The 12,199-nt window shown below is 25.9% G+C and overlaps 1 protein-coding gene across 5 annotated transcripts in view; it reads right to left on the bottom strand.

The window, feature by feature from the left end:
- Positions 1-12,199, bottom strand: part of LOC107436836 (centromere protein J) — a 46,528-nt gene that overhangs the window by 21,763 nt on the left and 12,566 nt on the right. For all 5 annotated transcript variants that reach the window (XM_043047411.1, XM_043047415.1, XM_043047412.1 and 2 more), the window contains 7 exons: positions 11,141-11,248; positions 10,008-10,036; positions 7,484-7,899; positions 7,359-7,405; positions 4,505-4,657; positions 2,049-2,152; positions 423-516 (listed from right to left, as the gene is read on the bottom strand). In XM_043047411.1, coding sequence (XP_042903345.1) covers positions 423-516; positions 2,049-2,152; positions 4,505-4,657; positions 7,359-7,405; positions 7,484-7,899; positions 10,008-10,036; positions 11,141-11,248 — 951 coding nt within the window. The remainder of the gene's footprint in view (positions 1-422; positions 517-2,048; positions 2,153-4,504; positions 4,658-7,358; positions 7,406-7,483; positions 7,900-10,007; positions 10,037-11,140; positions 11,249-12,199) is intronic.

The following is a 12,199-nucleotide window of genomic DNA, read 5'->3' as shown; positions in this document are numbered from 1 at the left end:
TGTAGTAGATGGATCGTGGATTATATATATATACATATATATATATATATATAAATTCAATTAAATTTTTCTAGGTTTAAATTTTTTTCTGAGTGGAAAGCTTAAAGTTTTTTTTTTTTTCCTTTGAGTATTTCCTGAATTTTTTAAATTTCCTGAGTTTCTCAGGTTTTCCTTAGGCACATGAGCTTTAAATAGAAAATGCTTTGATGTGTCAAATAATAATTATTCAATTTTTTATAAGTGACATCCATAGTTTTTAAATGCTTTCTGTTGATGCTGGAACTAAAATCCATTTAAATTACAGAAAACCAATAGTTTGGCATAGGGTGTAAACAATTCTTTTTTAAAAAATCAAAACTATTGAACTGTAATTGCAATTAGAAAAAAAGGTACAACAAATTTCAATATTGGATAAAACATACTTCTTTCCGCAAAGCTGACAATTCTTCACGCTCCTTACGAGAGAAATTTTCTTTCTGTGATTTTTTCAATCGTTGAAAACTTTCCCTTTCTCTCCTAAAAAATTTCAGCAAATCTTAGTTTTATAAATGAGAATCTTTGAGGAATACTTAAATTAAATTTGACAATAAAAATTAGATGAACTAACTGGACACTGTTACTTTAAGTTACGTTACAAATTACAATATACTTAAAAATCTTACAACTTTAAATATTCTGATAAAAAGTTTGTCCTGCGTGCTGCATCAGAAGAGATAAAATATTTTTTAGCAAAGAGAGAAAGCAATGCTGTAGAATTATGCAATAGCTATTTTTACCAATACATATAAATACATAACTCGTAAAAATATGACTATTTTCCTACCTAAATGTTGATCGAAATCACACTAGAGTAGTGGAGGAGGATAAATAATAAAAAAGAAAATTTTCTAAGAAAATCAAAAATATTTAATGAAACGAAAATGTTACACTATTTAATTAAGTATAACACAAATGTATAAAACAGATTCCTTTTTTTTCAACACTCTAAATATTTTTAATTCAATGTGAAAATCACTGCTCTAAAAATACACAATACTTCAGAAATCTTGTTTCAAAATGAAAAAATTCTAATCTACATTAAAATTCAAATTTGGAAGGAACATATTAACATGTGAATAAAATGCAATATTTTGTAAGTTTATTTTTTCGGTCTGCTAAACTTAACGAGAAAAATAAAGTTATTAGTCATATGTTACAGCGAAATGCATCACATGCAACTTAATTTTTAGAAAAATATTGCAGAACGTCAAGGTACTACTGAGTTACAACAAAATTATAGTCATTAAAATTGCCTTCCATTAAAGTGTTTCATTAGGAATCATGTAAAATATTTAATAGTATCTAATCAATTACGTTTGATGATTAGAATTTTTTTGACATGTATAACTAATTTTTAATATATCAAATTTCAATTCAATTTTAAATATATCAAATTTAGTAAAATATCCTCCTTAATTTATATAAAGAAAATAAAGGAGAAGCTTAAAAAGTAAAATAAAGCTATAAGTTGAATTTTAATAAGGCTTAAAATGTTAGCAGTTGGAATAAAAGTAATATATTGAAAAATAGAAGATTACAGTGTAAATAGTTAAAGGAAATTTGAACTCACATTCTAAATTCAGTACCATATTGTGATAGTAAATGTCAAATTTACATGCTTCACAAAAATATTATGTTGCGAGTAGTTAAAGAAAAAAAGATGCTAACATGTCAAGAAGATATAGCCTAATTGTGTAGCATAAATAACTGAAGGAAAATTATAGATAAAGTAGCTACTTGTATGATTAATACTCAAACACACAACTAAGTTATATGCTATCCTTATACAGATTTTTTCCTTGAAAAATTACTTTTTTAGAAAATACTTACAAACATACAAATTTATAGTAAATATGAGATATTTTTAATTCTTTTTGAAAAATTCTGAAATTAACATAAATATTTGACAAGTCTATCAAAAAATTGGGAACTAACTGGCAAAAGACTTAAAATGCAACTAATTAACATACTGCATACACAAATTAACAATGATAATATTGACAAATTACTTCATTTGTTGCCTTGCTTTTTCAACTTCTTCATCAACTTTTTTCATCTGCTCAGTTTTATACTTTTCTATGTCATTATATTCTTTATTCAATTTTCTTGAAACCTTTATTTAAAGCCAAATACATTTACTATTAATAATAAAATAGAAAAATAAACATTTACTAGAATTTATTAATTCAATTAATACAATTAGACAATTGGTTCAATGTTATCAGATTAAATAGAAGAAAATGTGACCTGAATACAAAGAATAAATAGTCTATTATTGAATAGTCAAAGAATAGTCTACTAAAAGTTCATAATTGCATATTCATAATAACTACGATGCACATTAGGATATATAAACCTAAAAAATATACATATTTATATAGGTAAGTGCAATTCTCCATCAAGAGATATTTCCTGTGACCGATTTCAATGTGGTTGACACTCATGTTTTAAATGTACAGCTACAATTCGGCATAAGTCACTAACTCAAAGCATAGACCATATTAACAGCTTATATACATATACAGCTTATAAACATAGACCATATTACAAAAAAAAGAAGAAAGATAAGTATTTTAACAAGGATAGTGGTTTGAAATAGAAAAGAGTGTAAGAATATACGATATTGAGATTATCATAGTTATCACTAAAGTAGAGAAGAACCAATTTCGCTTGTATGTGAAAAAATAAAGATTCGGTTTCAAATTTTAAGCAAGTTAATCAAATTGAGTGGTCGGTTCATAAACTTAGGAAATATATAGGGAAATAAGATCCCTTAAAAATTTCAGCCTTTCTAGAATATTTAAAGCCTACCTAAAGTTTTTGAATGTTTATAAGAGTTTTTTTAAAGCATTCTGTAATTATATTTTAAATTCATAGAATTGTAAAAAGTACTTATTCTATCCCTTAATATCTAGATATTATAATACAACTGTTAAATTGCTACAATTGTACAATTGCTACAATTGTTAAATATTTATGTACCTCAAAACTTAATAGGTGGGACAGTGAATGTCAATGTATCACAGAAAGAAATAATGTTAACATTGAAGTGAGCAGTCCCTTAAAATGACTTTTATTGCTACAATTATCCTGGATTATTTTTTCAGATTGACTATGATTTTGAATAAATTTTAAAGTACAGTAGAGTCCCGATTATCCACTTTTACTGAGTTATCAAATATTTCAAATATTTTTTTTTGGTTCTTTTCTTTTTATTTTCAAAACTACCGCTGACAAAAATTCTGAATTACATCTTCCAAACACTCAGGAAAACAAGCTGACAACCGATGAAATGATTGTTAATATCGTCAATAATGAAAATGAATCTAGCACAAATGATGGAGACAGTGATAATGAAAATCAACATATAAAAATCTCTCATATAAATGAACTGAAAGCTATTGAAAGTGCTATTGAATATATAGAACAAGAGGCCACCACCAGCCTTCCTGTTATCTCCCCCCCCCAAAAAAAGGCAAAACATTGCTGCAGAGAAGCGCTAAAGTAATGTAAAACAAAAAAACGATTAAGGACCTTTTTAAGTAAAAACTCTTTCATTGTCGTAAAGTATGCTCTTTAAGTGTTTTTAAGTAAGCTTTTTAATAATAATATGAATTTTATGTGATGTACTCGTATAAATTTTGTAGTTTTTAAATATATTACATTTACAGGGGGTAATTGTGAGTCTAACTCAAAAATCCTGAAACTCTCTTGAGTAAAATCATTCAAAAAATTAATATCTTTATAAATTTAAATCATTGAAATTTTCAAAACATGATATTCTAAACTAGGGGTGCACAACCTTTTTGAGTGAAGGGCCACTTGCACAGCAGGTTGGCTAACGAAGGGCCGCACATGTATTTAGACATGTTAATGGCAAATGTAATAATGTTTATTTAAGCATTATCGTTCCATTTTTTTTATTAATAAACTTAGTAATATCAATAAATTAGCAGTGTTCCATTATCAGAATTCATTCTAAAATAAAAAAACTTATATTTTTTTTTTTTTTTTTTTTTTTTTTAAATTGCTACTTTANCTTTTATCTCTAATCACATTTATTATTTTACCAGAAAAATATTTACAAATGTAAGAGATGTCAAGTATAAATTCTAGTTCTAATATTTTTTAATAAAATATACAAGAATTTTTATATATAAATGTGATCGACAATTCCTTGAAACTTCTGGACTTTAGATTTCCGGAAACTTTCGGATCGAGGTTAGCGAAAAATCCGGAACACAATCACATCTGCATTTATACCTACTCTTTTTCTTTCCTTTTTTATACTCTTCGCTTTAACCAAGTTTTCGGTTATACGAGTTAGTCGTGTTCCATATTAACTCGGATAATCGGGACTCTACTGTAGTTGGAAAAAGGATCCAACAAATTTAAGTCCTAAACTAGGTAAACAGAGCAAATAGTTATTAAAACTTACAAGCATGCTTAATAAAGAAATATTTACCTCATCTCTTTCCTTACACCTTTTTTCTAATTGAGCATTATATTCCTTGTAGATCGCAATCTCATTCTCCAACTGAACAATTTTTTGTTTCATTATTTCTTTAATTTCATTTTGTTGAAGGTTATCAGAATTATGTTTATCACATAAAGCATCCTAAAACATGAAATACGTTTCCTATGAGTGTTTTAATACAATATTTGTTAAAGAAATGAATCAAAGTGCTGAAATTTAAGTCACTTTTATATTAAAAAGAAGTTGAATGACTATGACATGATTATATTTGAATTGGCCAATTTGTAAGGTTATTTTCAAATAGAGATTACCTGTTGTCACTCTTATTAATTAAATTTCCAATAAGCAGTTTTCCAGAGACAACAGCAAGAACAAACATGATATATATTGGGTATAAATGAACAGTATTATATTTATTAAGATTGAAAATAAAGTATCAAAAATTTTACTAAAACATGCCATACCATAGTTGTGAACTCTTAACATTTTGGTTGCTTATGTTATTTATCCAGGTACTCAAATAGTGATTAAAGTATATAGAAACTCTTCAAAATCTTAATTTTAAATTTGGAACAAGGAAATTACAACGGATTCTTTATAATTAAATTCAAAGAGGTAAAATTCAAAATTAAATTCAAAGTAAGTAAATTTGAATGATCGTAATTTTTTAAAAAATAATAATAAACACCGTTAAGTTTAACAATTCTACAATAAAGAGCTTAGCAAAATATAAGATTTACAATAAAATTTCCTTAAATTTAACGGTATTTCGTTACATTAAATTTGTATTGCATAAATAATTTCAGTTTCTTTATAATTCAATTCAAAGAGGTAAAATTCAAAATTAAATTCAAAGTAAGTAAATTTGAATGATCCCATACGTAATTTTTTTTTAAAAATAATAATAAACACCGTTAAGTTTAACAATTCTACAATAAAGAGCTTAGCAAAATATTTATTTACAATAAAATTTCCGTAAATTTAACGGTATTTCATTACATTAAATTTGTATTGCATAAATAATTTCAGTTTCCCCTAACATACTCTTGTTCTGCATCATGCTTCCTTTATCTAAATTTAAACAGAAAAAGCATTTCACAAAATTAAAAGATTGACAAGTAAAGTTAATAATTTAGAGATTCTAATTTGGAGCATATTAATTAAGTTCATGATATATGTGCACAAACACACACATAAATAAAAATAAATAATACAGTCAGTGCTCCATATAACAGCCTTTGTCATCCAACCAAAAATAGATACAAGAAGATGGCTCACTAAACTCTTCCTTTATTATAATGTTTAATGTGGAGCAATGTGTGTTGGTTTTACTTATTTCTCTGAAACTTTTGCTTGCTATTAAGTAGCTAATTTTCAATAGAATCCTTCGGTTTGGAAAATACGAAAATGCTCAACACTAGTTTTCAGCGATTTTCTAGCAAAAGAAAAAAAAAGGAGAAAGAAAAACTAAACTTGGTAACCATAATTGAAATTTACAGCTTGCCAGACCTTCAAATGGAAGGGTCACAGTAATGGGGATTAGCGCCATAGTAAAGAATGCAGACTGTATGCAAATATAGGGTGTTCCGTAAAGACTGCCTGTAATATGCATTTTAGAATCTTAATCTAAAATGTAAACAAGAAAATATGCACATTGTGAGTTGCAAATTATGCAATCAAGAAAAAACAAACTTCTGCAATTTGTCAGATATCAATAATAGTTACTAAATTATTGTTTTTCGCTCGATTAAATATTAATTTGCGATCCCATACATATGCTTTTTTATTTTTAAAAAGGATACTAAAAATACATTCGAAGGGTGGTTTTCACGGAACACTCGGCGTGTATATATGATTACATTTGGCATTTACATTAAGAATGTTAGTATTTCAAAATAAAATTGTTTATTATTTCATACCTAATATTTTCATAAATATTTCATTTAGATAGATAGGATTTATTCTAATATGATTTAGATTATTTTAAAACTAAAATGGAATCATTTATTAAAATAGAGTTGATGACAAGGAAGTGCCACAGTCTAATCATTAAAAGTCATAATTAGTTACATAAAAGTGCCTTATGTTAATTTGAAACATATGCAATAAAATTACATAAATACAGTGATGTCGTATAATTTATTGAATATGACAAACAATTTAGCTAATTGTTGATATCTGGAGCTAAGGGTAAATTTCTTGGAAATTAACCATGATTTCTAGTGGTATTAACAAATTCTCTGCGAATTCCAGGTTTTCCAGGTCATTCAGGTCAGAGGCCATCCTGAACGAAAAAAATTGGGTGAAGAACTTTTTCAAACAAAAATAAGTATGTTTTTATAAGGAAAAGAAAATACCTAGAACTAACCAATATAAGATTTTAAATTATGATTAGACATTAATAAAACTTTGCATACATTTCCTTCATTATTTGTTTTCTTTTAAATAAATAATAAAATAAGTATGCCAGGCAGAAAATTTGATAAACCAATATTTAGATTTTTAAAACAAAAGCTACGAAAGAAGAAATAGATAATACATTGTGTTCACTTTCATACTCTCAAAATATTGTAATAAATTTCAATATTGCATATTTTATAACCATATTAATTATCGGCTAATTATCAAACATAATACATTGAAAAATTCATTTTCATAACCTTAATCAAAAGGAGCAATTTTGGTAGAGTTTATAAATAACATTTAATTATTAAAACAACTGTTAAAGAAAGTTTTTGTTCATATTTACATGCAAATTTTCCAAATTCTTTCAATTATTTAGAAAGAATGATGACAGATAGCATTCTTATAAAAAATTCTTTAAATAATAAAGAAAACAAACCTCTTTTTCAACAAGTTGGAAAGAGTCTCTCAACAGATCAGTAGCTTCTGAAAAATGCAAGTATTTCAAACTTTAAACAAGTACATTTATAAATAAATAATAATTAAAAAAAACTTTATCAATACCTTTTGTTTTAAGTTTTAGATCCTGTTGATTTTCCCCATGTTTGTTATCAACATTTACGTTTGCACATAAAGGATAACTTAACTCTGGGGGTACATTAACTGGAGTGCTACATCTTTCATTATCAAAATTTTCATTATCTAAAATATCTTCATGCTTAGACGTTACTTCTTTTTGCAAATTATCTATTCTTCGTATATTATCAGATATTATAGCATTAATATTTTCTTTTTTCTTTTCTTGAACTTCATTGTTTTCCACTTGCTTTCTTGCAGCATCACCACTTTCCATTTGCTCCTTGATGTTCCCCTTACTTTCTGATAGCTTTCTTCTTGCAAGAGCTAAACCTCGAAATTTTGAGACATTAATATTGTTGAATAGTGATTTAAAAGGACTTGTATCTGAATGTTGCTGCTGTCTAAAAATAAATAAAATCTTATTAAAATAGGCAAAATCTTATAATTAGAAACAAATAATATGATGCATAATGAATAATAACTTAATATTTTTCTCTCACTGTGAATAAAATGTTATCAAAATGGGCTGAAAAAACTTAGTTTATTAAATCATACCAATATAAAGTTGACCCAAATGAAATGAGTAATAGATTATTCTTCGTATCGAATTAAATTTAGTAGAACTAAATTATTTTATATGAAAACGACATTAGATACTGTAATTAAAAATAGTCCTTAGGAAAAGAATTTTATCGCCAACAAAAATGGAATTCTTTTTTGCAATCCCAGTATATAAGAATACAAAACATGATCATTTAAATAGAGGATTCCTAATTTCATGCACTACCTCAGAGAATTTAAAAAGTTCCTTGTTATTTGAGAGGATGTGCATTTATTTAATTTTAATATAAACAATTAAACGGCATGAGAAAAAAAATATGCGCACAGGAAGAAGCAAATTTTTAGAAAAGAAAAAAAAGCAAAAACATGATGTGAAATACAAAAATTTAGAATATAAAAAGTGTGTTTGAAAAACAATTCAGAAAACTATTACTAATAATATTTTACAGTAAATTATTTAAACGTTCAATATAAAGATTGTTATATTACTAATTGATCGATAGGTTACAAGATGTATCAATTAAAAAATTTTCAAATAATCTCAGAATAATAAAATTTTAAAAGAAAGTTCTAATTAATTTAGATTATACTACTATATAAAAATAAAACTATAGATATATACGTTAAAAGACTCAGGTTGCAAAACTGACTACAGTTTGACTGACAACATAACTTTTTGAACATAAACTTTAAGAAAAACAATTAGTGAATGACCCTCTAATAACCAAATGAAAAATCTGATTAGCCTGCACTTGACCTCAATCTTTATCAATCCATGGATTTAAAGCTGTATTTGATTAATTTTTAAGCATGTTTAAAAATATGAGAACATAAATTTATGACAATGTGGTTATTTTTCAACTAAATATTTTATTTTCAACAAAAAATTTCAAATAACAAAAATAGATAATTGTTTAAAAAAAAAATTGGAAGTGATAAAAAGGAGGAAAATCATAAATCCGAGCAATAATTATGAAAAACATTAACTCGGCATTTAAAAGAGACATTTAGCAGTTTCCATATCAAGCTCCGCAATCAATTCCAAGAGTAAGAAAGTTAAAAGAACCTTAGGTCTTAGTGTGGATGTCCCATTGTGTTTTAAAATTTGGGAATAGATGTGTTTTTTTTTAATAATTAACTACGTGTTTTATAGTATATTATCAACAAAAAAAAAAGTTTTCATTATTTAGAAATTAAATATTATATTATTTAAATTAGGTATTTCGAAAACAAAATAAATAAAACATTAATTTCAAAATAAAAAAAAACTTGTTTTATAATGAAAAGAATTGAAATTTAAATTAAGACCATTATGGATTCAATAATAACTTTGGAATTAATAACTAAAAACAAAGAGCTTGAAATAAAGCAGACTCAGAAAAACCAATGGTGTTTGAAACACATTTTTATATGCCCTTCAAAAGAGGAAATCTCTTTCATAATTACTCCGATAATAAAATAAGAATAGACTTTGTCAGAGTAGATGATGAGAAAATTTTACAACAGACGAAGTCTAGGACAAGGTATCTATCATACAATAGAAAGCCAATATTATGCAAATATTTATTACTATCTATTTTGTTTGGTATGCATATTGTAGTTAAGTAAAATAATTAAAATTTTAAAAAAAAAAAACAATACTTTGCATTATAATTGTGTTCACAAAATAAATCTCATTCAAATGAAGGGCTTAAAACAAAAATTTAAGCGCTTGACAATTGAAAATTTCAGTCAATTAGAAACAAAAATAAATAAATAAAAAATAAAACAATTTTAATATATTTACTTTGTATAAATAAGTTAAAGAAAATTGAGTGAGAGTGATCAACTTTTGCAGATAAAACTTAATATGAAATTATGACAAATGTTGCTAATTAATTTAAAAACTTTAAATATACATAAATAAATATATGCATATGCCAATTATATTATACAGTCAAAAACTTACAATCCAGCGTTGTCAGGTTTATTGGATACCTGAAAAAGAAAAGAAAAAACAATTATATGAATTTAGGTAACAAAATCAACATCATTCAGTTTAGATTACATTAACAATACAAATTAATTCAGAAAATTAAATCTAAACATTAATTAGAACGGGAATGGTTATAACTCATTCAACAAGACACTTTATCGTATATTGTCTATACACTTGGAAAAAAGGTTATAATTTAAATATAGCTGAAATAGAAAAGTTATTTTTTTCTTTTAACACATTTTGTAACGTGTCTTTAAATATATGAGTCAAAAACAAAATTGAGTAGACAACAAAAATAGGACTAGAATGGATTTGAAATAGTGATGAACACTGTGACAATTTATAGAATTCTTTTATTCTGCAAAAATAATTCCAAACTTTGTTAACTCCTTCTTTATCAGAATTGCATCTCATAGGTTCAGCATTTTTGTGTTTGTATGGTCAGCGCTGCATGCCATGAGATAAAGAGAAAAATTGCATCGTTGAAATCAAATTGGTTGCTACTTACACGTCTCTTTAAATCCTGCAATTATTTTCGTATTTCTGAGCATTGCTAAGAGCCCTATTTTGTTCACAATTTTCACAGTGAGATTTCTAGCCTTGATTTGAAATCAAAGTAATTTTGTACTTTCTGTAATTTCGCTTTCATTAGTGTTACCATTGCATGTCAAAATAGTTATAATGTATAAGGTTGGAAAACTATTTTGTTTGGAAAATTATTAAGAAAAGGTTTTCCAAAATATTTTTTACCTGATTCTAATAATAAATTTATGCAAATATTTATCTTAAACATCTTAAAACAGTAGAATTAATAAATATATTATCACAGTGTATTTTTTTAAGATAAAACTTGGGATGCATTGCTGGGAAAACTGGAGATCAGTGGACCGGATATCACATATTTCCCCACGAATAGGTCAAGCAAAAAACTGCTTGCTAACAAAAATATTCTACATTTTCGAATTTAGGAAAGGATATATATTAATTTTCAGCTATAAAAAAAAGCCTTTTTTGGATCGGAAATTCGAAAAACAAATCCGACAGGGAAGGGTTAAAAAGAAAATACTTAAGAATTAGAAGAATTAAAAGAATATTTTACTCACAAGACGCTCTCCTTTCACAACACGCTGCACAAGAGAAGAATCACTATTAAATGAACTTTCCTGAACACGTTTCTCTAACGTTTCAAACTCAGCAAGGCTTTCTTGACTCTAGAAATAAAATTAACAAAATCAAGGTTAAAAAAAAAAAAAAAAATGCTTAAAAATTAGTTATTTACAGCAGAACCTCCTTTATCGACCAAATTTTAAGGCATAATATGGCATGGCAAATAATATAGCATGGCAAATTTTAAGGCACTAAATAAATATTTCTTTTAATCATAAAAATTGTGCAAAGGAAATACTATTTACAATTCACACAATTTTGTTATAATTTCTATGAAGTCAAAAGTCATGTAAATAAAAACATAATACTGATATTATGTAAAAAGTTACAAGATCAAAATAAATCCAGAGCACACGTGAAAACGAAATTTGTAGCCGGAGTTAAGTAAATGCCAGCCAGTACATACCTTTTTCCATTACCACACATGAAATGACACGTAGTGTTATCATTTTTGAGCAATAGTATAATCCAACCAATCTTAAATATAATTGCTCAAGTAAATCCCATGTATTCTTTCCAAAACGAATTTAGAACAGTCAAAATAATAGTTCTAATTTTCACAATTAAAAAAAGAACGGGAGAAAAAAAAATAAGATTAAATAATTGTGAAGACAAATCATTAAATTAGAAATTTCAATTTTGATACAGAATCATCATTACACTGCTAGAAAATAACTGCATACAGAAATTATTCAAAAAAGATAAAAAGAAATAATTAAAATTTTTCTATGAAAAACTTACTTTTTTTTGTTAATTTCTGAAAAAATTTCTTCAAGTATAGTTTATATAGAAATGCAATAGTTATAGCAAAATTATATATTAACACTTTGTTTATCAGCAATTTTACACAGAAATTATATCCAGGGGTCTGTCTAGGTTCTTCTGAGAGGTACCTATTTTGTGAAAATTTCGACATAATTTGTGAAAATTTAAAAATTATATTAAAAAATCCACACAAAAATATGAATTTGTCGTTTCTTAAGGGATACAAAAAT

This window comes from Parasteatoda tepidariorum, chromosome 3 (assembly GCF_043381705.1).
Source record: "Parasteatoda tepidariorum isolate YZ-2023 chromosome 3, CAS_Ptep_4.0, whole genome shotgun sequence".
In the NCBI taxonomy this organism is placed as follows: Eukaryota; Metazoa; Arthropoda; class Arachnida; order Araneae; family Theridiidae; genus Parasteatoda; species Parasteatoda tepidariorum.
The sequence above is the reverse complement of the archived record's forward strand: the minus strand, read 5'-3'. Positions and strand labels throughout refer to the sequence as shown.